Source organism: Talpa europaea (assembly GCF_964194135.1).
Source record: "Talpa europaea genome assembly, chromosome: 15".
Taxonomy (NCBI): Eukaryota; Metazoa; Chordata; class Mammalia; order Eulipotyphla; family Talpidae; genus Talpa; species Talpa europaea.
In genome coordinates this window covers 78,604,614-78,630,597 of record NC_140083.1, presented here as the reverse complement: position 1 = coordinate 78,630,597, position 25,984 = coordinate 78,604,614, and the positions used below count along the sequence as shown (strand labels likewise).

At 48.3% G+C, this 25,984-nt stretch overlaps 1 protein-coding gene across 8 annotated transcripts in view; it reads right to left on the bottom strand.

Annotated features, from left to right (window-relative positions):
* The window catches only part of ACVR1B (activin A receptor type 1B), a gene marked incomplete at its 3' end in the record, with an annotated part of 33,593 nt that extends 7,716 nt beyond the window's left edge, over window positions 1-25,877 (bottom strand). For 4 of the 8 annotated variants that reach the window (XM_084256374.1, XM_084256375.1, XM_084256378.1 and 1 more), the window contains exons 1-4: window positions 25,700-25,877; window positions 6,822-7,061; window positions 5,777-6,025; window positions 2,694-2,924 (exon numbers count right to left, since the gene is read on the bottom strand). In XM_084256374.1, the coding sequence (XP_084112500.1) occupies window positions 2,694-2,924; window positions 5,777-6,025; window positions 6,822-7,061; window positions 25,700-25,790 (811 nt within the window). In that variant the 5' untranslated portion in view covers window positions 25,791-25,877. The remainder of the gene's footprint in view (window positions 1-2,693; window positions 2,925-5,776; window positions 6,026-6,821; window positions 7,062-25,699) is intronic. The other 4 variants (XM_084256377.1, XM_084256379.1, XM_084256381.1 and 1 more) reach the window with 2 other exon arrangements.
* Window positions 25,878-25,984: the final 107 nt, after the last annotated feature.

Genomic DNA, 25,984 nt, shown 5'->3' with positions numbered 1-25,984 from the left:
TTCACAGCGCTATGCTCAATAGCCTGCGCCACTGGGGAGGCCCGCTATCATTTGTTTTGTTTGCAAAACTGTTTGGGTCCTTGGCCAGGCCTGCCCATCTACTGGTTAGCAAGCATAGCAGCTGCATCCATCACCACCCAGGAGGCAGACTTTTTGTCCAGCCTCTGTGCTCCAAGACCCTCTGAACAGAGCTCAACCCCAGAATCTGTCTTGCCTTGCAGCCCATTACTCTTACCAGGCAGTGAGCTCTTGTGAGAGTAGGAAAGAACTCCTTTATGCATTACTGCAAAACTGTTTTCAGTGTGTCAAGAGTACACTTCCAAGTATTCCAAGTATTTATTCTATTTTTTTAAAGATTTATTTATCTATGCATACCAGAACTGGGGTACAGGCCAGTGGTGTGGGGGGGGAGTGAGAGGATTCACCAGAGACAGAGTAGGGAGCAGAACAGGCAGAATGACTGAAACACACTGCTGAAGGGGGCAGCGGGGGAGACAGGAGAGGTCTGCTGCGCCATGTGGATAGCTCCCTGGCCGGGGATCGAACTAGTGCTGCAGTGGCAGCAGATAGCCTCACAGTGCTGAGACTTTACTCCTGCGCTACCAGGCAGGCCCTATTCCGAGTATTCTTATACGCAGAAGACAGTGGAAGGTGGGCAGCATGCACTTGTATTTTCTCTCTTTTGCACATGGGGGGCAGGGGCAGTGGGAAGGAGCAGGAGCAAGGAGGAGGGAGGAAAGAAGGAAAAGAAAAACCAGAACCTGGCAATCTTCTCACTTATGCTGCTACCAACAGGAAAACTGGAGTGAGATGGTCCAAATGCCGGCTAATGCTAGCTCTGGGACACTGTATTATATACATTATGTGAAAAAGGCAAGAATGAAGGAGTCTGGTTTTCTCCTCCTTCGGCCCTGGCACAGGCCTGGAAGGCCAGCTCTCTGTTCACGCAGCTGCCAGGGTCGATACGGGGAGTGGCTCCTGGAAAGGCAGGAGCCTTTGATTTGGCTTATTTGATTTCAAACAAGGGTCCCACTCACACGCCCCTTTCTCACTCAATAATCAGCCCCAACATCTTGAGGATCCCGCCCATAAGTTAAAAGGGAAGATATCTTGGATCTTTTAAAGCATATGTAAGATTCAACTTCTTTTTTTTTTTTTTTTTTAAAGATTTATGCATATAAGAGCTGGGGTACAGGCCAGACATGCTGGGGGTTGAGAGGATTCACCAGAGACAGAGCGGGGAGCAGAACAGGCAGATTGACTGAAGTACACTGCTGAGGGGAGCAGCAGGTGAGACAGGAGAGTTGCCTCGCCAACTGTGCCTCACCATGTGGGTTGCTCCCTGGCCGGCCGAGGATCAAACTCATGCTGCAGAGGCTGCGGATGCTTCATAGTGCGGTGCCTAAACCCTTGGCCACCAGGGAAGCCCAAGATCTAACTTTTATCCACAGGTGACATTATTTTTTAAAAAGGAACAGCTGGCTTACAGGGAGTGACAATCTCTCTTCCCCTTCTTCCCTTGTGTCCGAGACGCCTGAGCTCACGGGCAGCTGAGGCCATTACAAACCCTACATGACACGAGGGTGAGCAGTCCATTGCCACCTCAGGAAGGACAGATAAACCCTCAGCATCTTCCCGAGTGGAGACACTCAGATTGTGCAGTGCAACAAACTGCCTCATGGCTGCCAAAGACTTCTAAAAATGTACAACCTGGTCTCTCTGATTTCAGGCGCCCAGGAGACTGTTGTCCCCTCTCACAGAGGTTTGGACACATCAATCAGTGTTATGGCATTAATGAAAGACATTCCAATTATTACCCACACCCTTCAGAATGAAATACAATCTTCTCAAAAAGACCCTTCATAAGCCGGCTTCTGCCCACCTCCACCCACATCGCAGTGCTTCAAGCGCCCTCCCTCCTGGCTCTTCTTCCTGACCAATTCCTGCCACCTCTGCTGCAACTAAGCTCAGATGTGACCTCTCTGACCTGCCATTTCACCCCAATTTGTGCTCACCAGAACTGCTGCTGTCTGATGACTTCCCACCGTTACACCCCTGTCATTAGTGCACTTGTCTTTTTGCTAGTGGGCGAGGTCCTCAAATATATAATGACGCGCCTGGACCCACAGCCTCAAAAACTGAAGCAAAAGCAGAAGGGAGAGGAAGGAGGAAACAAGGAACCTCAGGTACAAGCAGACCAAAACGAAGCTTAAAACCACAAAGCAGCATTTCGGTGGCAGTGCACAGGCAGGGCACTGCTCTGCCAGGTCTGCTCCACACACGAGCACGTTTGACACTGGCTACAGCACAGAACGTGGACTCCATTTTACCTTGGGGCTGACCCTTTCTTGGCAGGTGTACAGGCCCCAACTCTGCATTCCAGTGGTTTTCAAGTCAGACTTGCTAGAGCCTCTGCGGGGATTATTCTGGGGCAGGATCAGGAGAGTGAGGGAAGGGAAGGTGGACAGGCGGGACGCGGGGTTTACCTTGTTTTTCTGCTTAATAACCTGGGTTTCTGTATGATCTTTTCATGGGAAAAAAAAAAATGAAAACAATTGTCTTATTCAGATTCCCCTTCTATGGGCACTAACTATGAAGACAAACAGAACCGTGCTGTTCAACTGTCCCATCATTCCCTCTACCTGGGACCGCTACTGCTTCTGGAGACCTTGCGTCCAAGCCTAGACCTTTACCTTTATTGTCAGCGGCAATAAATCCAAGGATGTTTTCATGGCGCAGCATAACTGTCTGGTAGATCTCTGCTTCCCGGAACCAAGACCGTTCTTCTCGAGAAGAGAAAATTTTCACAGCCACATCACCACCCCTCCAGCGGCCTCGCCACACTTCCCCAAACCGGCCCTTGCCAATAATCTCCTGTAAAACGATGGTTCGCGCCACTGTACGCTGGACGAAAAGGGGTAACCCTGTGGACCAGAGAAGAGAAAGCTGACATTGTAAAGTTGCTAAACTCTGCGACCCCCACTCTCCCTGCCACACTGGAAAAGCCTTTCCCACAGCGTCTCCCTTCCATACTGGTCCACTGACCGTGGAGAGCTGTGGCTGCCCTGCCCCATGCCCAGGCAGTCCACCAGAAGGCCAGGCCAGGGAGCGAGTGGGAGTGAGCAGCAAGGATGAGCTGTTCCTTATTGAAGCAACTTCTCTCACTTAGTGTGGATGACAGATTTGAATATAAATGTCTAACCAGATTTACCAATTCTGCAGCCAGTTTCCTGTAGGCCACACCACTCACATCTGCTCTATGCCCAGGGAAGAGGAAAGAGGGCAGAGAAGAGGACAGTGGAAGGAACCGACCGGTCACTGGCCACTAGAGGGCGGTGCTGTGCGGCCTATGAGAGCCAACCTGGGTCAGGGCATGTCAAGTTCCCACTCCAGAGATCACAGCTCTGCTCCCAGGAGCTCCTGACACGGAATGAGGGACTGTGCATGCTTATTCTAAGTTTGCAGGACCCAGCTACTGCTTCATCTGACTCATCAATGTCTCTGTGTCTCTCCAATCCTCCTTATCATCATGACTGATGCTAACTTTCTCCCTCCCTCTCCTTGACCAAATAAATATGCTATTTATCCCTAAGTCTTGTGGATGTGAACTACCATTTACTATGCATTCAGTCTTTACAAAAGTTACCTCATTTCTTCACAACCACCTTTAAGAATTAGTCCTACCCCCCATTTTATATATGGGAAAACAGAAGAGGAATGTAAAATGACTCATTCAAATTTATACAAGCAGTAAGTGGCAAAGCAGAGATTAAAATCTAGGACTGTCTGACTTCAAAGTTTATGCTTTTAACTGCAACAGTACAGAACCACCAAAATGTTTCTCAAATTAGATCCCTCCTCTCCATTCCCTCTGTGCCTGTCCTAGTTCTGGCCCTTCTTTAAGAGACTCCCAACTGGTCTTTCTGCCTCCCATCTCACCCTGCTGCTGCCCTACACACCCACACACATCCAGCTTTACCGCCCCCCAAACAGGAGACTGGTAAGTAAATGAATTCAACCTCTGCACCAGGAGAACTCTTTCCACAGGAAAATATGAACATTTATTTCCCCAAATGTAACCCTTTAGTAGATGCCTCTCCTCTTACCAGATCAAATATGGCACCCAAGGTCCTACACCTGGGCCAGCTTCCTGTTCCCCACGTGGGGGGGTGGTGGGGGGAGGGGGCGGTGGCAGCTCAGCATGTTAGTCTAGCGCGCCTTAAACACAGTGAACTTCATGCCTTTTGGCCCTCAAGGTGTCTTCCTTGGTCTGGAATGTTTCCTGCCCTGTCACCTCTCTCTTAAAACCTCCAACACATTCTTCAAGACCCCTTTAAGCAAACATCCTTCTCTGTGAGACCCTTCCCAACAACCCCCGTCCCTTCTATAAGCCATTTCTCTTTTCTCATCTTTCTTTATCCTATGTCACCCAGAGGGCATTCAACATATATTTGTTAATGTGAATTAAAAGTCACATAAGCAGTATGCACTTATTACTTAAAAAGACACAGTACTTAAAATTCACTACTTCGGAAGTTCAGCATATTCTGAATTCAGGATGGACCAACACACATCCAGAGAGAAAGTTAATAATCATATTACTCCAGAAAACCGCTCCTGAGATACAGGAGGAACACCTTCCCTAGCCTCAGCTAGTTCTAATCTTAAAAAAAGACTCTGGAAAACCTGAGCTAACCCTTCTTGAGCAGCAAATCAAGTCTCAAAGGCAGTCACAGGCAGCTCTAACCATTGCTCTACCTCTTTCAGCAAAGAATAAGCCATATATTTTCTCTCTTCCTAAAAATAGGCAGCTTTTAAATATATCCATCATTCTGGCACTCTCTACTGCAGAGTTTAATAAAGGCAAAACCACTGAAATTCAGGAGATGTCACAGCTCAAAGTACTGCTTGTGTGCAAGGAGGAACGTCTGGCTGTAGGAGAAATAACTGCTGGCATAATTTCCCTACAGAACAATAGTTTTTGCCACAGGCAAGAAAACGCACACAAAATTCTCACAAATACTCTGTATGTTTTAGCTAGACTACCAGCAGTGATCTCTGTGATTTAAAAAAAAAAAAAACCAAAAACACACAGACCATCACCATAACTATCTTCATGAAAAGCCCCCGCCTCTTGCAGCCACACTCGCATCTAGCAGCTGAGTTATACCCCAAGCCTAAATGGGGGGCTCACCTCAGGTCCAACGGTCAGTTCTGTTTTCTCATCTGAGAAAGAGTCGGTAGGGAAAACTGCGCTGAGGCTGTGCGGAGCGCCCCAGCTGCTCTCTCCTAACCCCGCCAAACAATCCCTTGGGCCACACGTCAATGATTCACCAACCCCCTAGCTCTGTTTTACTCAATGTCCTTAAACTCCCCTTGTGGTTGCTCAGCGATCAATGATTAGCTGTCACCACCTCACAGGAACCCGGCACACTCCTGTTTCTCAAAAGGGGCCTGAAATGGAGCACGCAACCGCTCGGGTGGAACCAGTGAATTTTAAAAGACGCACGGTTCCAAGACGTAACGAGAGGCAAGGTTTCTGAAGGGAGCATTTTACCTTTGACTTTGGAATCCCAGGGAATGAAAGATTTTCTGTGAACCCATTATCTTATCTTATTACATGTCGACTCCAAAAGAAGGGGAATTATGAAACCAAATGCCTCAATGCTGGCATAAATAAGGGCAAGACCCAGCCTTCTCCATGAACACTCCAGCTTGCTGGAAATGGTGATTAAGGTCAACGACAGACAGACAAAATGCCTGAAGAACTTAGTACCTGAGCCAGACCCTGATGTGGAGAGATCATAGACGAGATCCTGGAGCGTCTTATCTTTGGAGAGACACATTTCACATGAGGGATCTTCCATATCCAGTCTCTGGCGGTTGTGGTAGACGCGCTGATGATAGTTAATGACAAGGAAAACAATGATGATGATGAGAAACAGGAGGAACACTGGGCCGGCAATGATGCCTACCAGCTCCACGGGGCCCCACATGGAAGGGTGCTCGGGCTCCTTGACATGACCTGTGTCAGGCGAGAGAGGAGAGAAACGGAGCAGAGTGAAAACACAGGAAAGCCACGGCCTCATTTATCCCACCAGCTCCCTCCAAGTGAAAACGGCTCCCTCCATCTCCGTGAGCCCAAGGTGCCCCAATCTCTCTGCTCTTGCTCTGCCAATCTATCTGCAGGGATCTCTCAAATGCCAGTGCTCTCCAGTTCAGGCGCCCTTTTCAACACTCAAACCCACAGCCCACCTTGTACTTGCACAGCACTTCACAGAGCTATTCCACCCTGGCCCCCCAGACAAACGCCAGGTCTTGCCTCTCTAAACTCTGCTCCGGTTGCTCTCCCTTTCGCCGCTAAGCCCCCCAGTAACACTTTCTCAATGGAGACTTGTAAAGGGTGGAGCTCATACTTCTCAGCCTTGATCGCTCTTTTTCTTTTCCAGTTCTAGTCCTCTTCCCCTCTGCCGTCACCCTCGTCCTGCAGAGAGCTCCCTTCCCAGACTCTGGGGCCGTCCATCAGTCCACACCCTCCTCTGGGAACCCTTCCCTTCTCTCCTCACCAGCTGCCCATAGTGGCTCAGTCTCCACCCAAAACAGAGCCTTCTGGGACTACCTTGACAAATCCATCTCTACCATCCACTAATTTACACACCTGTCTTGGGAGGACTCCCAGACCTTGTCACCTTGGGGAACATCAAAAAGGTACCTTTACCTATCATCAAACAAAGGGATTAGGGATGAGTAGAGAAGGATGAAATGACAGGGGTGCCCTACCTCCGAGACGAGCCAATAGTCCAAGAAGGGTGTCCACTCACCACTGGGCACCCTCAGATCAATCTTGTTGCAGAAGTCAGTGTAGCAGCAATGGGTGTTGCGCAGATCCTCGGAGCTCAGGCAGTAGAAGGGCTTCCCCGCAGGGACCAGCTCCACTTTGGGGATGCAGGTGCGCACATGGTGCTCCATGCCATCCAGGTTGAATATGGAGACCATGCAGGCCCCGTCTGTTTCACATGTGTAGTTGGCTTGTAGGCAGCTGGTGCATGCACACAGCAGAGCTGCAGGAAATTGGGGAGCAGACATTGACATCAACGGTGAGATCTTATCCTGCCTTTTTTCCAGACTTAGAACATAATCCCTTCGCATACTTGATGTTCCAAAATAAGGAGCTTTTATAGAGACGAGGCCAGAAAGATGATATCATCAATGGGGGCACAATCTTTTCACCTGTTTATTCAGCTCACAAACAAGGCTTTTGATGTCCCCACCTTTTTTTTTTTTCCTTTAAGTGTTCCATTTTAGGCCTACAGAAAACTACCTTTTTGAACTTTGCCTTAAGATTTATTATAAATTATTTTGTGGCTGGGAAAGACATCTTCCCTTAAGGTTAGATGCCTGAGGATGAAAGGAAGGCACCTTCCTTTGGAGACTATAGGGCCCTCCCTCCGCCCCCCCAAAACCATCCAGGGCCCCTTGGAGGCATCATCAGCCCCATCTCCCTCCCCTGGCGCTCCGCACGTTTCCTGAATGCAGTATGCATGCTCTCACACATGCTCGGGCTGCAATGCTTTTTTTCCTGGCTAATTTTCACAACTCCTTTAACACTTTGCTTCAACGTCACTTCCTTTAAAAAGCTTCCCCTAGCCAGTTCAACACCCTTCTCCTCCTTTTAGTCTATGCCAGGTGCCCCTCTCATGAGAAGCAAAAAGAACATCCTCCAAAGAGGATAATATTAGTGCCCACCTTGTCAAATTATTGCAAGGATTAAACGAGCTAATGCATAAAAAGTGCTCAGTAAATTTAGCCCACACAGAAAGGCCCTGGATATCACATACATAAATAAATAAATATTTTCAAATAGATAGCATATGCAATCATCTCCAGGACTAATGAGTTTTGCTGGGTGTGTATTATACATATGTGTGCACTGTTGACAGGAAATTACCGTAAATGAATTTGGCGCCTTTGAAAGCCAGTTCGGCAGCCCTGGAATTTGAAATCCTTTATTTATCCAGCTAACAAGAATAGCACAGACAGCAGCAGTTGGTTCTCCCCTACACTGTCTCCCATGAGCCTAACCTAGTCCTGACCCTCTGGGATGGGCAGGAGTGTGGCTCTGGCCCGGAGACTACTTAGGTTGGGCCTCAGGGTGCTGAATAAATCAGGGGAGGTGGTAGGGCCGACCACGCCCCAGGCTGGATACTGAGAGAACACTGTCTGGATAGCAAATGGAAATAAATCCAAATGAAGGTCCTGAAGGAAGAGACCTCCACGACCAGTCTTACGACACTTGCAGCGCTAGACTGTAAACAGTCTCTCTCCTGGCTTTTCATATTCGAAGACCAATACTATCTCAGGGTCCAACCTCTCCCTCCTCAGATGTTCTATAAATGACACAACTCCTTGCCATTCCCAAGCAAAGAACAAAGGCGCGTGCACTCGCAGGTAACATGGAGGGTCACTGGATGGCCCGTCATTTTTTTTCAGAGTGTTTGAGCAGATCCTTTCTTCTAGGAGAAATTCCAAAACATGCAGCTACCTGCTGCCGGGCTGGGTAGCGTTGTATGTTAAAGGCAGAAAGTTTAAAGCAGGTGCCCTTTAGACTATAAGCCAAATCATAAAAATAATTAAAGAAGTAAATTCCACCCACTTGCAATTCCAAGGCTTTTAGAAACAAGGAGGACCAAAGAACCTCATTTTTTCTCCCAAATATTTTTATTTGCTCCCTCTTTTATTCCTCTCGCTAACTTAGATCCACTCCTGCAACTCTCAGAACATGCGATCCGAAGCTCTTTTACTCACATTGGTCTCCTGACTACTCATCCTGAGAAAGCCAGTGCCCACTTCTCTGTGTGTCAGTGGGGACCTTCAGGCACAAACGGGGTCCCCAGGGGAGCACACACCTCCTAATACATGAGCTGTGACGTCTGGCGCAGAGAATAGCATTGGGTCTATTTTGGGAAGCAAGAAGGGAAAATGGACAACTCCAGGAGGGCTATTCTGAGCGCAGCAGGACACACAACCAGACCCTGGCCAAGCCGCCCTTTGAAAAAAGCTCACTTCAGAGTCGTCAATTAGCAGGCGGGACAGCCAGGAGTCTCTGATTCCAGATACTTGTTCCCCTTTCGTCGGTTCCTGGCCTCTGTCACAGTGATTCATTCTGGAGACCGAACACGCCCACACGTGGCTCATTACTTTTGGGAAGTACTTAAACAATCTTGGTGTAAGACAGGAAAGAACCAAAGTGGTGAAATCTATGCCGGACGGGCAAAGAAGGGACCCAACCGGGGGGTGGGCAGTGCAGGGCTGTGGTAAGGAACTGGGCAGGTCCCAGAACTGGCAAGGCCGCCCGGGGCCTCCGCCGTCCCATGGCCATACGGAGGTGGCCTGTGGCTGACCGCACAGCGGCCCAGGGCTGCGGTACCCTGAGAAAGGCTCCCTGCCCGCATCTGTGCCCATCTGCGTCTCTCAGAGCACGAACGAGAAGCCTGAAACAGATAGATTTTCAAGATAACCAGCGCTCCCGCCCGCGCCCCTGAAAAAGTCTTGATTGCGATCAGCAGGGCCAGGGCCCGGGCGAGGCAGCGGGACCTGAGGCTCAAATGCCAGCTCCAATATTAACCACAAGATCGTGAGCAAGTTAGTAACTTTCCTGCACCCTAGTTTCCTAATCCGCAAAGCAGGACTATTAATAATTACTTCCTAGGACGACGTGAGAGTCACATGAAATAACACTCGGCAAATAGGTGCTCGGTGACTTTCAATCCCTCCTCTCAAAGCAAGACTCAGACACGCACACACAAGCAAGACGTCGCTCTAACCGCTAATTAGGAAGTGGCAAGTCACAGCAAGACCACAGCAAGGAGCTGCCACTGGCGTCCGGCCGTGCCAGCGGCTCGTCGTGGGCTCAGGGCAGGTCCTTTCACCTCTCTCAACCTCATTTTCCTCATGATTAACCAGAAAGAAGGGGCCGAACCAGATGACCTCTAAACTCCTCCGGCTGAATGTGAATCTAGCTTTGTTTTCAAACTCGTGTTATTTGGATCCCTGACCCAGCACTGGGAAGTTCTGCTCTAAGTCTTACATCCTCTTCCCCGAGCTTCAGAGACAGACATTACGGCCAGTCTCCCGCTAACGTGCGCTTTTCCCTGAAACAAGGTGAGTAGTAATAAAATCAAAAAATATCAGAAGTTACAATAAATTTACTCGTACACTAAATCACAAACCTAAATTCGATTTCTCTGAAAAGCTAAATCTAAACTGATGGTAACAGGCCTTTATTAATCTGTATCACAGTGACTCACCAGGTGAAATTGGTCTGCACACGTGGATGTAAACAATACTAAAACTCTCCTATTCCACGACTGAAGAATTATGTAGTAGAAACAACACGATTTGGAAAACCAGTCCTAGAGGAGTAACAAAATCACTCTACACACAGCCAGTTAAAAAGTGGTCGGAGGGGGAAAGTCTCACTCGCACAACATTTTTGTAATGAGCAGATCATCGAACTTGAATTAAATAAAGACAAACCCATTCTGGCAGGATTTGAACAGGGTTCCAAGACAGGATTAGAAGGGAGGTGGTCTGCAGCAGGACGTCAATGCAAATTTGATTCACGAGACAGGCGTTGTTTTGATGCGGGCTGACAAGCCCCAGCTTGGGCAGGCTCTGTCTGGCTGCAGGGTATGGAGGCGCTGGCGCAGCTGGGTTCCAGCAAAGACAGCCCCACTGCAGGCAAGGCAGTGGGGTTGGGGTCCTGCTCTCCTACCCAGTAGCATGAGCTGAGAGGACGCTCAGGGAGACCAGCACACAGGGCCAGGCGCACAGCCACTCCAGCAGATTTCTACCTCAGCCCACGTTCCCAGGAAGCAGTGTGTGGGTGAATGCAGCGTGCGGCCCCAACCTCAGAAGGTAAGAGGCACACAGCAAAACATCCACCTCCACCCTCGAGAGTAGAGGCCCATGGATGCTCTAAAACTTTTTTAAAGCTCCAGCACTGTGACTTTCAGCGTCTATTAACTGCTCCTTGAGGATACTGTCCCCTCTCTGAGGTGGAGTCTCAGCACACTGTCTCGCTGAGGCGCACTGAACTCAGCTCTTCCAAACGGCACCGGGCAACCTTCTAGTTTTGAGGATCCAAGACTTGGACCCAAATCACTGTGTGCGCCCTTTACTCTTCATGACTTTATAACTTGATCACAAACTGCCTCTCAGCCCTCACTTTTCCAGATAAGAGCATCCATCAGGCGAAACTGATAAGAACCACTTATTGCAACCCATGATTATTTTAATTATTCTTCCCTGGACTTCAGTCAACCCCCTACAACTTCCTTAGGACAGAACAAGGACCACAATTCTAGCCAACTCTGTTTTCTAGGGTGTGCTGTTTTCGGTTTTGTTTCTGGGAAGAAAACCGTGTATAGCTACATGGTGTCATTTCAGCAAGTCCCCACATCAGTCTGTCACGTGGGCACCACAGGCACGCGGAGCGCTAAGGCAGGAGTGGCTGCCAGCCACAGGGTAGCCTTAAAGCCCCAGGATGCTCAGGGGCGCGCAGACCGTCATCAGTAAATGGTGGTGCCACTTCTCCAACTCAAGGCTGAGACACTGGGCGCAGGATGTCCCCCCACACCACCACAGAGCTCTGTGACAGGTCTCTGACCGTGTCCTTACCTGCAGCGCCACACCACACTGACCCATCACCCTGCAAACATTACTTTTACCACCTCGGTGAGCTCTCACTCTGCGCACAGGACACTTGCTCTTGGCTGTCTGACTACAGAGTCTCACCAGCTGCTCTTCTTCAGCCTAAGACACTGCTGCCGAAACCTCAAGATTTTACCATGAACTCCTTATGTCACACTGGGGGCTCTTCCAACATAACAGAAGTGGCCCTTTACCCCGTTTTAAAAAGACAGTTCTTTGTACACAATGCAAGTCTCTTTGATCTTTTTGTTGACTTTAAAGTCGCCATCTTTACACAATTTATTAAGGTCTTTTGAAAGTCTAGATATGTCTCTTGGTTCCCCTTATACCTATACGTATTTTTTTTTCTCCTAAAAAAAAAGGGAGGGGAGCTCCAAATTATTAGACTCTCTGGGTCTTAGAGAAACCACACGCCACCTCCCAAACAAAGGGTGAGATTTTCTTGGGTTCATTAGCACTAACCTTTATTACAGATCCCACCCTCATAGCAACCACGATCTCCCTGCAAATCTCTTGTTACGGGATAGGAATAACCAGTCAATCTAACCGCTGAACAGCCATTTGAAGAAACAGACTGCTCCATTCACCTTTGCATCCCCAGGGTTGGGCCAGTAGGTCCACACTAAACAAAAAATGGTCATTTACTATGATAATCTTAAAATCTTTCAGGCTGGAGGAAAAACAGTATTGTTCCAGTTATGGCCACATAACAAATTACCCCAAAGCGAAGTGGCATAAAATCACCACTTACATGCGCGTAGGTTCTGTGGGTCAGGAATTTGGGCAGAGACAGTTTGTCTCTATTTCATAGTGTCTGGGGGTTTCGGATGGAATATTCGAGGGCTGGGGGCTTAATCACTCACACTTGGCAGCTGATGCTGGCTTGTGGCTGGGACCTTGGTTCCTCTTCACAAGACCTTTCCCAAGTAGTCCCTCTGTGTGGGTTAGCCTAAGCTCCTCACAGCATGAGAGCTGGCTTCTCTGAAGCAAGGCCTCCAGAGGAGTGAATTATGCAGAAACTGTATCCTTTTTATAGCCTCAGAAGTCACATAGCATCTCATCCCCTAGCTCTATAGGTGGAAGCAATAAAGCTTCATCCACATTCAAGGGGGGGGGGGGGGGAAGCACAGACACCACCTGTTAGAGAGGATGTCAAAGTCCAATTATAAGATGAACACGTGGAATGGGAGACAGAGTTGCAGTCATTAGGAAAATACACTCTGCAACAAAGATCTAGCTCTTTAATCAAGCCCAAAATACTCTGTATATTTATCCATTTATTGTAAACTCCCATTTATTGGAACTAAGTATGAACACAGGGTTGGTCTTAATCCCTTAAGCACCTCGAGAGGTTGCTACCTAAGATATCCAGTTCAAGAGAATTTGGGGGGGGTGTATTTTTAAAGGATGCTTCTCAATAAAAATAGAGGAAATTATTTTTTTTCCTTATTTCTCTGCTGGCTCCTCTATCACGGAGAGCACCTTTAGGGAGACATAATTACACAGTGATTAATAGCCAGGCTCTGAGGTCAGACAGCCCAAGTTGGAATCCTGGCTCCATTACTTCCAAGCTGAGCAACAGTGGGCAAGTTCCTGAAGCTCGCCAGCCTCAGCTGCCCAAATACGAAATGGGGCTAACAGAACCTCCTTCACAGCTCTGAGGAGTACGAGGCTAAGAGCAGAGCTCTTAGCAAAGTGCCCACACAGTGACACTGACTCTGCACAAGACAGCCCCACCACTCTCCGTGACTCCACAGGTCTCCCGAACCTTCAAGGCTTTCAAATTCCTGCAATTTCTTTTATTAGTGATAGTAGAATCTTCTGCAGTAATTTATATTTTAAGTTGTCCAGCCTACCACAATATATCATACCTAAACATAATGGACACAGTCTTAACAATCAGTATTTCCAATGTTTAAATAAAATGTTCTCTATTGTCCCCAAACACTTTAAATGAGGTCCTTTCGCTACACTGGGTGGCAGGTCTCTTAAGTCTCTCTCAGTCTCTAGGCTTCCCCTTAGTTGTGGTATTTTTTTCCTCGCAAATTATTTTTTGAAGAGGCCAAGCCATTTGTCGTGTTGTGTACCATAGTCTGTGTTTTGTTGACTAACTCTGTGGTAGCATTCACACGTCCCTCTCTCCCCGTATTTTCTATAAACTAGTTGTTAGTTCTGACTCAGGTTCAAATTTTTGTCTGTAATATTCACAAATGGTGAGGACAGCTGACTCTTGAACAATGTGCACTAACCGGCACACAGTTGAAAATTTATGTGTAATTTTCAACTCCACCAAAACTATAGTCATCCCTTGGTATCCACGGAGGGTCACAAAAGAAATCTGTATGTCCTCTCATTAAAAATTTTTTCAGACACCAGACATATAGAATGCAGAGGCTGAAAGCTCCCTTATCTGCTGCCTCAGAGATAATTACTATTACACGTTTCATGTATTTCCTCCAGGGTTTCTTATGTGGACTATTTAAGGAATTTTGTTTTGCAACACTGGTAATGATACCAAAAGAGCTGAGAACCCGAATTGTCCAACACAGATTAAAATTACATATGATCTATGAGATTCACTGCAATCTCTATAAAAACCCCAAATGGTCTTTTTTACAGAAATGAAAAACTGATCCTAAAATTCAGATGGAATGGCAAGCGATCCAGAATAAGCAATATGAACTGGGGGGGCGGGGGGAAAGAACAAAGTTGGAGACTTACACTTTCTGATTTCAAAACTTTCTACAAAGTTACAGTTATCAGGAAGTGTGGCACTGGCGTAAGTACACACATATAAATAAATGGAACAGAACTGAAATTCCAGGAATAAACCTATACATCTACGACCAACAGATTTTTGAAAACTGTCGAGGACATTCAGAGGGAAACACTAGTCTTCACCAAATGGCACCGGACAACTGGCCCGAGAATGAAGTCAGACCCTGACCAAACTAAAATTAACTCAAAATGGATCAAAGACCTAAACATGAAAGTTAAAACTTAGGTTCTAAAACTTCTAAACTTTAAAGAAGAAAACGGGGAAATATCCATGTCTTTGAACTTGGCAAAGGTCTTAGATATCACACACACACACAAAAACAGAAGCATCGAAAGAAAAATAAATTGGAGGGCCTCCCCAGTGGCGCAGCGGTTGAGCGCTGGGTTGCGAAGCTGCCCGCAGCCTCTGCAGCACCAGTTCGATCCCCGGCTGCTCGCCAGCCATGGGAGGAGGGTCCCACATGGCGCGCAGACCTCTCCTGCCACCCACTGCTCCCCTCAGCAGTGTACTTCAGTCCTTCTGCCTGCTCTGCTCCCTGCTCTGGCTCTGGTGAATTCTCTCACCCTCCCGCATTTCTGACTGCACCCAGTGCTTGTATAAATAAATAAATAAATAAATAAAGCTGAAAATAATAATAATAATAATAATAATAAAAAATAAATTGGAGTTCATCAAAATTAAAAACTTGTGCATCAAAGGATAATATCAAGAGTGAAAATACAACCTAGAAAATGGGAGAAAATATTTGCAAAACATACATCTAACAATGATTTAATATCCAGAATATATAAAGAACTCTTACAACTCAGCAAAAAACCATTTTTAAAAAATGAGCAAGGACCTGAACAGACATTTCTCTAGAGATGATATACAAATGAGAACAGGCCCATGAAAAACTGTTCAACATCACCTCAAGTACAAATGAATTTCAAATTCAAATGCAAATCAAAACAACCACGAGATGCCACCTCACACCATCAGGAAGGCCAGGGAGTGGCCAGGGCTGGGGAAGACCCAAGAGACACTGGGACGGCACACGGTAACTGTCGTAGGGTCGTTCATGATGCAGCCGCTGTGGAAGAGTCTGATGGTTCCTTAGTAGATTAAATACAGAATTACCACATAATCCAGCAATTCCATTCCACGGTACCCCAAAAGATTCAAAATAATAAACAGACAAAAATGAATGTTCATAACAGCTCTACTCACAAAGGTCAAAAGGTGGAAACTGCCCGAGTGTCTATTAAACAACGGCTGGATGGAACAACGCGTGGTGTCTGCACACAGTAACTACTCAAGTGCACAATATGATGAACATTGAAGAAAACACGTAATGTGTGATTCCCTTTCTATGAAATATCCAGAAAGCATATTAATGGCTGGGTGAGGAAGTGGGGAGTCACTGCTTAAAGGACTATAAAGTTTCCTTTGGGATAAAAAAAAAAGTTCTTGATGGGACAGTGGGTACAATTAATAACATTATGAAAACCCTTAGCATCGCTGAATTGGACACGTTAAAGCGTTTAAAAAATACCACAAATCCATATTTGTAAAACAATATTTATAATGTAATCTCAATTATAAAAACCAAAACAACCAAAAACCTAACATAAGCACAGAAAAACAAACAAACTGGAGGTACAGCTTCCCTTCTGACTCTCTAGGCCCGCCAAGACGCCCATCCCGAGGGGGGAATCAGTGTCCCCTCTTCACCAGCTTCTTGCTGGGAGCCAGCGCAGCGCCCAGAAGGTAAGTAACACTGTAGTTAAGACAGGGAAGGGGGCTCTGTCAGAGTGGCTCAGCTTTTATCCATTTTATATCCATTTCTACATTTTCATTTTAAAAGGGATCCGCTGCCTTAGAGACAGAAAGGAAAAAGAACAGCATTGCTCAGTAACTACTGATCTACACAACTGCCGAAGTATTTATGAAAATCCTGAATTAGGTGAGAAAATGGAAGTGTTGGTGCGAAGCCATCCTATCATAGAGGCGATGCCTGGTTCTCCTGGAGTGGGCGGTGGGTGAAGGTGAAGGAAAAATAAATGGGAACTGACACTGTAGCAGCAGCCAAAGTGCTAACTACCCTAAGAAGAAATACTTCCCAGCATTAAAGGAAAGCAATCCGATCGTACTGGTAAAAAGACCAGTTACATTTTCACCCATCATACTCATCAAAATTAGAGTTTAAAAATACATTAAACAGAAAACCCAAAAAGTACCCAAGAGCATTAAGTCAAATTTTACATGTGAGTTGGTGGTACCCAAAAGAACCTAAAATATGTACTGGTAAAAAAAAAACTTATGAAAAAAATACATAAATGATTTAATAAAGGAAGCTATTTGTATGAGGAGGGAAAAAACCCCCACTGATTTAACAATAAGACACTTGATAAACTTGGCATTTAATGGCAATCTGGAAAAAGGTCTCAGAATGGGGTTTGCAGAAGAAAAAGGTGTTTAAAAAGCCAGCTCCACACTATATCTATTCTACAAACTGCCTTTCTGACATTCTACTTGGAGACAAACCCAACCCTAGAGAGCTGTTTAAACAAGTTCACCCTCAAGCCTCAGGTCTAGAGAATGAAAGCTTTGTTCTCACTCAAAAGAGACGTTTGATGTTTATGCTAAGGAGACCTGTCACTGCAACTTAATTTATGGCTGACTGTAAAGACCTGAACATCTAGCGAGGACCCACCTGTTGCCCAAGAGAACGTCACAGTAAAACTGCAATGAGTGACATCGCTATGACAAAGCAAGTTCAAGGTTCCCAGGGCCCGGGTGCACAGACCCAGCCAGCACAGACTATCTACCCAACCTGGTATTTCACCTTCACTCACTTTATAACCAACACACATAACTACTCTACGTTTTCTCTTTGTTGCACTTAAACAGACACATTCATGGCTCAGTAGGGCAGGGGAGGCTATTAATCAGAGGTGTGCTGCGTTTGCTTCCTGACCTATTTAGCATACTATGAGTGAGTGGAGAAGAGTTGGTATACATCGCAGCTTCCGGTGAGAAGAGGGGTAGGAATGATTGTTTCAGGCAACTGGGCCAATGGAGGAGGAAAAAAAAAATCAGCAGGGCTGAGATTAAAACTAATGAGACTGAGTTCAAGTTCATTTGGCCGGAATAAAATGGGGTAGGTGGTAGAATAAACAGAGATGAAAGAAGGGAGATTATGATGTTCCAAACAACTCACAAATGTTTGCAGCATTTTTGAGAGGCTTGGATAAAAAGAGTATATAGAGAAGAAAATAAAGTTACAGCAGGACAGAACTGGAATTATTTACCTAGGAGTTTGCTGAGAGGATGGAAAAGAAATGAATTAATTCAATTAAACAGATGTATTAAGTACTTAAAATATGCAAGGCTCTGTGACAGGACAAGGCCATATGAAGAATAAACCAGTTCCTAGCATCAATTTTTAGGGGACAGGGGGTGGCAGAACAGGAAGAGCAGACAACTACAAATGAATGTGAACCTCTATACTACCAATAAGAGCCACAGAGAAAAGCAGAGAGAATGAAATCCTTGACGGGGGAAGGCAGGACATAAGTCTCACAGGGGAGGATGTTGCATCTGGCTAGGAAGAGAAGGTCAAGGCCATGAAACATACAAGGCATATTAGGTCCAAAGTAAATGGACAGATGCAACAATGCCAAGGTCCCAGCCAGGGACAAGGGCACAGGGAGATTAGATCAGATGAAACTCAATGGGTACAGTATTTAGTATTTAGAGTATTTGGGGGGGGGGGTGTGCTTAACCATTCTGTACACTTTTATAAATGGGGTAGGAGCACCTCAGAGAATAGCTGTGTAAATGATGTAACACAAATGCCTAGCATATTACTTGAGAATATAGTAAACATTCAGCAAATCAGATACTGTTATCACTGTCGTTCTAATGATGAGAAAGGTCTGAATTCTTCATAGTTTTGCGGTTGTTCCAACAAGTCAATTTGTGTGTAAACCTCCAAAGGCAAGGACTCAGTATCCCTCTCCACATTCGGCTTAATCCTAGGTATTAGAAAGGAACGCTGGCAGAATCCGATTCTATTTTATGTACTACAAGCATGGGATGCGGTACACAACGATGCACACCAAGACTACACACGAGGACACTGGGAAAGGCATGGTCACAAGGACTTGCTAAAAATATGCCTTAATGCCAAGACCCTTCAACTCTTCAAACATCACAACCACTTAAAAAACTTCTCCCCAAAGCACTCACAATCTCTTCTCTCCCCCGAACACTCTTAAGTATCTAGGACAAGGTAACTGGCAGTGGATGACAGCCACAGGCGGTTAAAAGATGTCGCCTGTGAGGTCCAATGATGGGACCGCTGGGCCCCAGGCCTCTAGGCCCCTCAAGCCTGTCTTGGGACAGGTCTCTTGCCCCCCCCCCCCGTTTTCCTTCTTCTCCCGTCACCTCTGACTCATCACACACTCACAACCCCCCCCCCCCCCCGCCCGCCACACACACACGTTTTAAAACACCTGTTCACTCTCTCGCAGCTCTTGTGGGTCAGGAGTCCCAGCGCAGCAGGACTGATGTCAGCCAGGGCTGCTTTCCCATCTAGGGCTTTCACCTCTTCAAGCTCCCAGGTTGTTAGCAGAACCCACTGCCTTGTGGATGAAAAGCTGAGGTCCCCATATTCCTTCCACTGACAGCAGAGCACACTCTCAGCCCCTAGAGCTGGCACACAGTTCCTGGCCGCACGGCCTCTGCGGGCAGATGACACATGGATGTTTGCTTTTCCCCAAGCCAGCTGGAGCATCTCTGACCTGCTCCTCTGCATCAGCTGAGAAAGCCTCAACCTCCAGAGGGCTATCTTAATTAGGTCAGGACCACCAAGATAGCCTTCCGAGCTGCATCAACTATTTAATGGCTTAACCACATCTACAGAATCCCTTCACAGTAGTACCTAGAATCACGCTGACGGAACAGCTGGAAGGAGGTGTGTGCATACCAAGGCTAGGAATCTGGGAGGGGAGGGGAGCCAAAGGTGGGCTGTGGGAGGCAGAATCACTTTATATTTTACTTCTTTACTATCTCTCCTGCCACAAGCTAAGTTTCATGAAGGAAGGCATTTTTACCTCCGTTTGTTTATTGTTCTATCTTTAGCACCTACAACAGTGCCTGGCCCCTCAAAGGTTCTCCATAAATCTGTGTCAAAGGACTCTTCAGATCACCACAGTAGTGCTCAAGCTATGTAAACAGACACACACCCATAAGTATGTATGCATGTATGTTTCATTTACTTACAGGTTGGAAATGGGACTTCTAATTGTAAATCCTGAAATCGGGACTCTGGAATTTCACGTGAATATAATTTCATCTCTGCCACAATTATTTTGGCTTTAACAAAATACAGTTGATCTTCATTATCCGTGGGCTCCATCCATATCTGTGAATTTGCTTACTTGCAGTCCCCAAAACAATACTCTGTGTTTTGTGCTCATCTGTGGACGTGGGCAGAGTGGTGGGCCAAGACAGTGCTCTGCCTCCTTGTTTCGGCTCTCCTACTGTAAACGTGCGTCCTTCCCATGACATGCTGAGTGCCAAGGCTTTGCCTTCTTGTGCCTGTTGTTGGTGATCTCACTGTTTACAGTGGTTCCCAAGAGCAATGCTGAAGTGCTACGTAGTGTCCCAGGCTCAACAAGACAGTGATGAGCCACACAGAGAGAAAACCCTTTCAGGCGGGCATTACAGTGCTGCTGGCCTTGGCAGCAGTGTTAATCAACTGTGTGTGTGTATATCAAGTCAAGTGTCTTTAAACGAAAACATACATAAAACAAAATTACGTATTGACTGACAGATGAAAACTGTGATCAGAGGCTCACAGGCACCCACCCTGTGGCACCCCTTGGAGCACTGGTCCAGCAGTCACCAATTCAGTGTGTATGTCGGCTTTACAGAACATAACTACCACAGGAACGGGGACTTGACTGTATTAGGCCTATTTTACAGTTGACAATGAAGTTGACGGAGATGGGGAATGGCAACTTCCACACTTTAGCATACCGGCCTATTTCATCTTCTTCACTGCATTCATGACTGATGACCATGTTTATGTATTTTCAGGCTAAGCCGCTGCTAATGTCAATTCCGTAGCAGGTGGGGATTTCTGTCAAGTTGTCCTGTGTTATTCCCTATGTCAAGAATCAGTCCAGGTACATCCCCAACCAAATAAAGAAAGAAGTCGTCTACATGTTATTGTATAAATATTAGAGGCAATCTGAAACTTTAAAAGGGAAAGACAGTCACTTTCATTATGATAAATACAAAATTTTTAGCAAAAACAAACAAAAAATTGCAGGCTTGGGCCTCACTCACGGCGCAGGGGTTTAAGCACTGCACTATGAAGCAATCCGCAGCCTCTGAGGCAGGAATGTGATCCCCAGCCGGCCAGGGAGCAACCCACATGGCGCTGCAGACCTCTCCTGTCTCGCCCGCTGCTCTCCTCAGCAGTGTGTTTCAGTAGATCTGCCTGCTCTGTTTCCCATTCTGTCTCTGGTGGATCCTCTCACCCCCCGCATCTCTGGCCTATACCCCAGCTCTTGTATGCATAAATAAATCTTTAAATTTTTATGCATACAAGAGCTGGGGTGCAGGCCAGAGATGCAAGGGGCGAGAGGATCCACCAGAGACAGAATGGGGAAAAGAACAGGCAGACTGACTGAAATACACTGCTGAGGAGAGCAGCGGGCGAGACAGGAGAGGTCTGCCTCGCCATGTGGGTTAAATCGTGCCACAACAGAGGCTGGGGATTGCTTCACAGTACGGTGCTTTAACCCCTGCACCACCAGGGAGGCCCAAAAATAAATAAATCTTTAAAAAAAAAAATTGCAGGCTTAAGACTAAGTGGAAGAGAAGAAATTCTAAAAGAACAGCGGAGCTGCCTGAAGCAGCACTGCCTGTGAAAGCCAGAGGGCAGGTCACACTGCTTGGAAACGTCACAGCCACACAACCCCGGCAACGGCAGGGTACCGGACCACAGAGGTACGCTCTCAAACAGCATTTCTGCCCGATGCTGACACCCATGGGGGAGAGGCAAGTAGCAGAGGGACCAGACAAGAGCCAGCGCTGATGATACAGCCTGTGTGAGACGGGGAAACTGAGAAGAGCAAAATCCAAGAGCAGGTAGTCAAACCTTGCTATGAGGTAGCGCCTCAGAGTGAGAGAAATGCAAGTTAGACTGCAGGGGACTCCGGGCCTGAGATGATTCCTTAAAAGGTTCCGGCATCCCTCGTCGGAGCGGAACTGGTGGGCTGCAATGCCTGCAGCACTTCCAGCTTCAGAGGAATTGATGAGAAAGAGACCTGAGGAGTCTCTTCTTATAACCAGAGAGGAAAATGCGCTAAGACCCTCTTGTATCAACTCCTACTACAACAGACAAGCCACCCCAGAACTCAAGACAAAGAGGCGGGATTCCAGAATTAATGTTCACTGCTGCTCTGAGCAAAACTGAACAGCAAACAATAAAGATTTCAAAATTGAAACAAAAGAGGCACTTCAGTATTCTAATGTAACCTTCAAAACTAAAGAAGATCTAAATCTCCATGAGCTGAGAATTCCGTTCCACCTCAACACCCTGCACTCCTGAGTTACTAGGAGGCTAGACGGCAATGCACAAAGCTCATGCTCCAAAATGCAACAAGCAGCTTCCACAGGACATGCTGAAAGAAGCAGAGAGCCTCATCACTCGGTACTGATTCATATTTTGGTAGCAAGGTTACAATTAGCTCACCGGTGGAGAATAAACCTATTTATAACACAGCAGTCCACCTGAAAGACACAATCATCTAAAAAGGGTTTCAGAGGAGCATGAAGTGCAGCTCCTTCCTGGAACTGCAGATCTCCAAGGTCCTTTCAGATGAAGTCCTCAGCCTAACCTTCCCGTGTTCACAGTCACCATTCTGGCCACCTCTCAGCCTCCGTGTTCTTATGTAACATTTACATAGTGCCATAAACATAACCAGAGTTGCATAAGAATTAAAACATCGCCAAACTAATAAAGTCTAAAGCAGGTCACTCCCTCCAGACTGTCTTTGATTAGCACAGGTATGCTGTCCAGTCGACAAAGCAAGTGCCTGTCAAGAGACAGAAATGACCTGGAGGAAATCTGAACCTGGCCTACAAAAATGAACAAACAAGGAGAAATGAACCACACCGAGACGTGTGGTGTTTCTATCAATGGCCAGAGTATGCTATTCTGCCCCATAAGATAAAAAGTAACCCAACATTGCTTGTTCACTGAAGTCAGAAACTGCATCTAAAAATACCTCCCAGCCAACTGGCTATCAGTAAGTCGGTCTTACAAATGTCCCAATAACAGCAACAGAGACGATTTCCTTACTTTACAGAGGGAACATCAGAGTCACAGAAAGGTTAAGTGATTTGTTCAAGGACAACCTGTCAGGGAGCGAAGTTCTGGGGCTGAAAACCAGCCTCCTCCCTCTGTTTGGCCCTAACCTTTAACCAGCATAGCCGTTTTACTATGTTTTAATCACATTTGTTCCAGGAGCCCCTTTAACAAAACGAATCAGAGCTTCTCTTTCTCTCTACAAGAGTTCACTTTCACTGTACTTCACATCCACGTCCACTCAATGAAATTATAAGACTTGGTCTAAAATTAGATTTTTGCTCTGTTCACCAAAATTCAAAATGTTCCTATCTGAACCTCAAATGTCTTCCCTGTTGCTTTTTTCTCAAGAAATAAATGAATGGCATGTTCTGATACTAACTTTACATTTTTAAACACTAGTGTGAAAACTCCAGAGCTGGGCCTTAAAACACGGCACACCTACCTCACGGAGGCTGTTTATACCTGGAACTCATTCTCCTCATCACTAGCGCTCTACGAAGGCGCGGTTAATTGGCTAATAGAAACACCTATCCCTCGCTGCTCTCCTGCCAGGTCCGAGATCAGGCCTCAGGACTGTCTGGCTCTGCCTCCCCTCCTGCCCACCTAGCTGGACAAGGGGGGAGGAGAAGCAGGGGAGGAAAGCAATCAGCTTCTTGTCATCCCACAGCCTCTGTTTTCCCAGAACTGACGTTTGACTTCAAGTCTTTTGCAACAGTGGTCTCTGCAGCATGCGCTATTGGCAACTAGATGTGTCCCGGGAAAAACCGTGCTGTCTGGCCAAAAAGTTTAAAGACCTTCGAGAATGTTTGCTGGACACACAACCTAATTTCCAATTTACCAAAAAAAGAAACTAACTCCCTCTTATGCCCATCCTTACCCCAGCAAACATCCATTTTAGGAAGGTTTCCAAAAGTGAACTCTAGCCCATTCAAAACCAGTTAGATATCAATGAAACCATCTTAACTTGACTCACAAGAAAATCCCCACAGATACGGCACCAAATCAACAGGAAAACGGCTGTTAAGAATCTTGTACAAAGTAGGGACAGGATACAAATTCCTATGGAATTTAAAGATTTAATCATTTTCCTTATTTAAACCCCACTGGAGATACAACAGTGCTATAGATTCCTAACACACGGCCCCAAATAACGTCCAACTCACGCCCTTCTCGAAAACCATATTCTCACTACAAATGTCAGGTCATGTGCATTCACCTTCCCCACGTCAGTCAGATCCCACCTCTGCCACAGAACAGCCAGACCCAGGAACACACACACACACACACACACACACACACGCACACACGGAGGTGCAACAGAAGCAATAGCCAGTGAACAAAGACCCCACCGCACAGGCTACACTGCTGGGAGCAAATACCAAAGCTGCAGAAAATGAACTTGTTTTTGAGACTCCAAAGCGGGGTGATGTCTCCTCTTGCTGGTCTGGTTTTCTCAAGCAGCCTGAGCCCACCTGAGCAGCAGTATCCTCAGCGAGGAGGAGAGCCCAGAGCACACGCTCGCTCTCCCACTGCTGGAGGTGAGGGGCTGCTGAGAAGTCAGAGCAGCAGGCTTTGTGCATCAGGAGCGAACACAATCCCGATCCTCTCCCAGATCCATCTGTGGGTCAATAATCACTCCAACGTAACTGCCAAATATAACCTTCGTCTGCTCCCCCAATGCCAAGACGCAGCTGAGGGCTCGCTTCAAGTAAGAATTTGAGGGCTTCACCTACTCTTCTCAGCCCCCAACGCCTCATAAACAACACACCCAGCTGAGTGTCCCCCAGAAAGGGACACGCCGCGGTGGAAAGGGTGCAATGGGCAGAGCACAGGCTGCGAGGGTCGGAGATAAGGGGGTGTGGGGGGTGCGTGGGGGGAAGGGCCGGGAAGCGGCTGGTGTGGGAAGGTAAATAAGAGCTGACCCCGGGCCAGGAGACAGTCCAAGGGTGGGATCTTTAAATAATCTTGGGGGTTGGAGGCAGGTTCTAGAATTTCACCTGAAAGGCATCCACAAAGTGATTAACTGGATGGGCCCCCTGGGGTGGCGGGGGGAGCGGGGGGTGGGGGAGCAAACACACCTAGATGCGGCTTAACCGTTCGGGCTCCGGGCTTCGCGGGGTGAGGGGGAGCCACAGCCGAGCGCCCCGAAGGTTCAGGGGCCTGTGGGCGCCACTTCCTCCAGCAGCGTCCACGGGGCGCGCGGATCGGGGGCGGGGGGCGCCGCCCGCCCAACTCCCGGGGCCGTGCGAAGGGGCGATGCGGCGCCCTTCCCCGGAACATGGGGGCTCACCAGGAGGAGAGGGAGGGGAAGCGCACCCCAAGTGCGGGACCTGAAGGGCGGGCTGGAGACCCTGCCCGCGGCGCCTCAGGTGCGCGCGGCGCTCGCCAGCCGGGGAGCCCGGGGAGCCCGGGGAGCAGGCGCCCCCCGGCCCCGGCCCCGGCCCCGCGGGGTCGGCGGGAGGGAAGCGCCCCCAGGCGCATCTGGAGGAGGGGACGAGCCCCGCGCCCCTGGCCCCGCCGAGGAGCCGCGGCCGCGGCCCCCCAGACCCGGGGCGGGGCGCCCACACTCCCCACGGAAGATGGGGGCGCCGGGCGCGCGACCCCCGAGCGCGCCCCGAGCCCAGCTCCGCCCGCCAGGGGCTCGGGTCCCGGGGGCCCGGCGCGAGCGCGGCCCCGCAGACGGCCGCGCCCCGGGGCCCGGGAGCCGCCGAGGGGCGCCCCGCGGCCCCGCGCCCCCCGCCCGGCCATGTTGGGCGCGTGGGGAGGGGGCGCGCGGCGCCGGGACGCGGCGCGGGCCTCCCCCCCGGCCGCCATCCCGCCCCCGCCGCGGGACTCACCCTGGGCCCCCCGGGGCCCGGCCCCGCCGCCGCCGGCGAGCAGGAGCACAACAAGGGGGAAGAAGGAGGAGGCTCCGGCCGACTCCGCCATAGTAACCGCCGCCGCCGCAGCCCAGCAGCGCCCCGCGCGCGCGCGCGCCCGGCGTCTCCCTCCCGCGGCCGCGCCGCCGCCCTCGCCCCCGCCCGGCGCCGGCACGTGCGCTCCCGGCGGAGCCGGCGCCGCGGCCGCCGCGCGCGCCCCCGAAGGGCGGGGCCGGGCGCGCGCGGGCGACCGCCTTAAAGGGG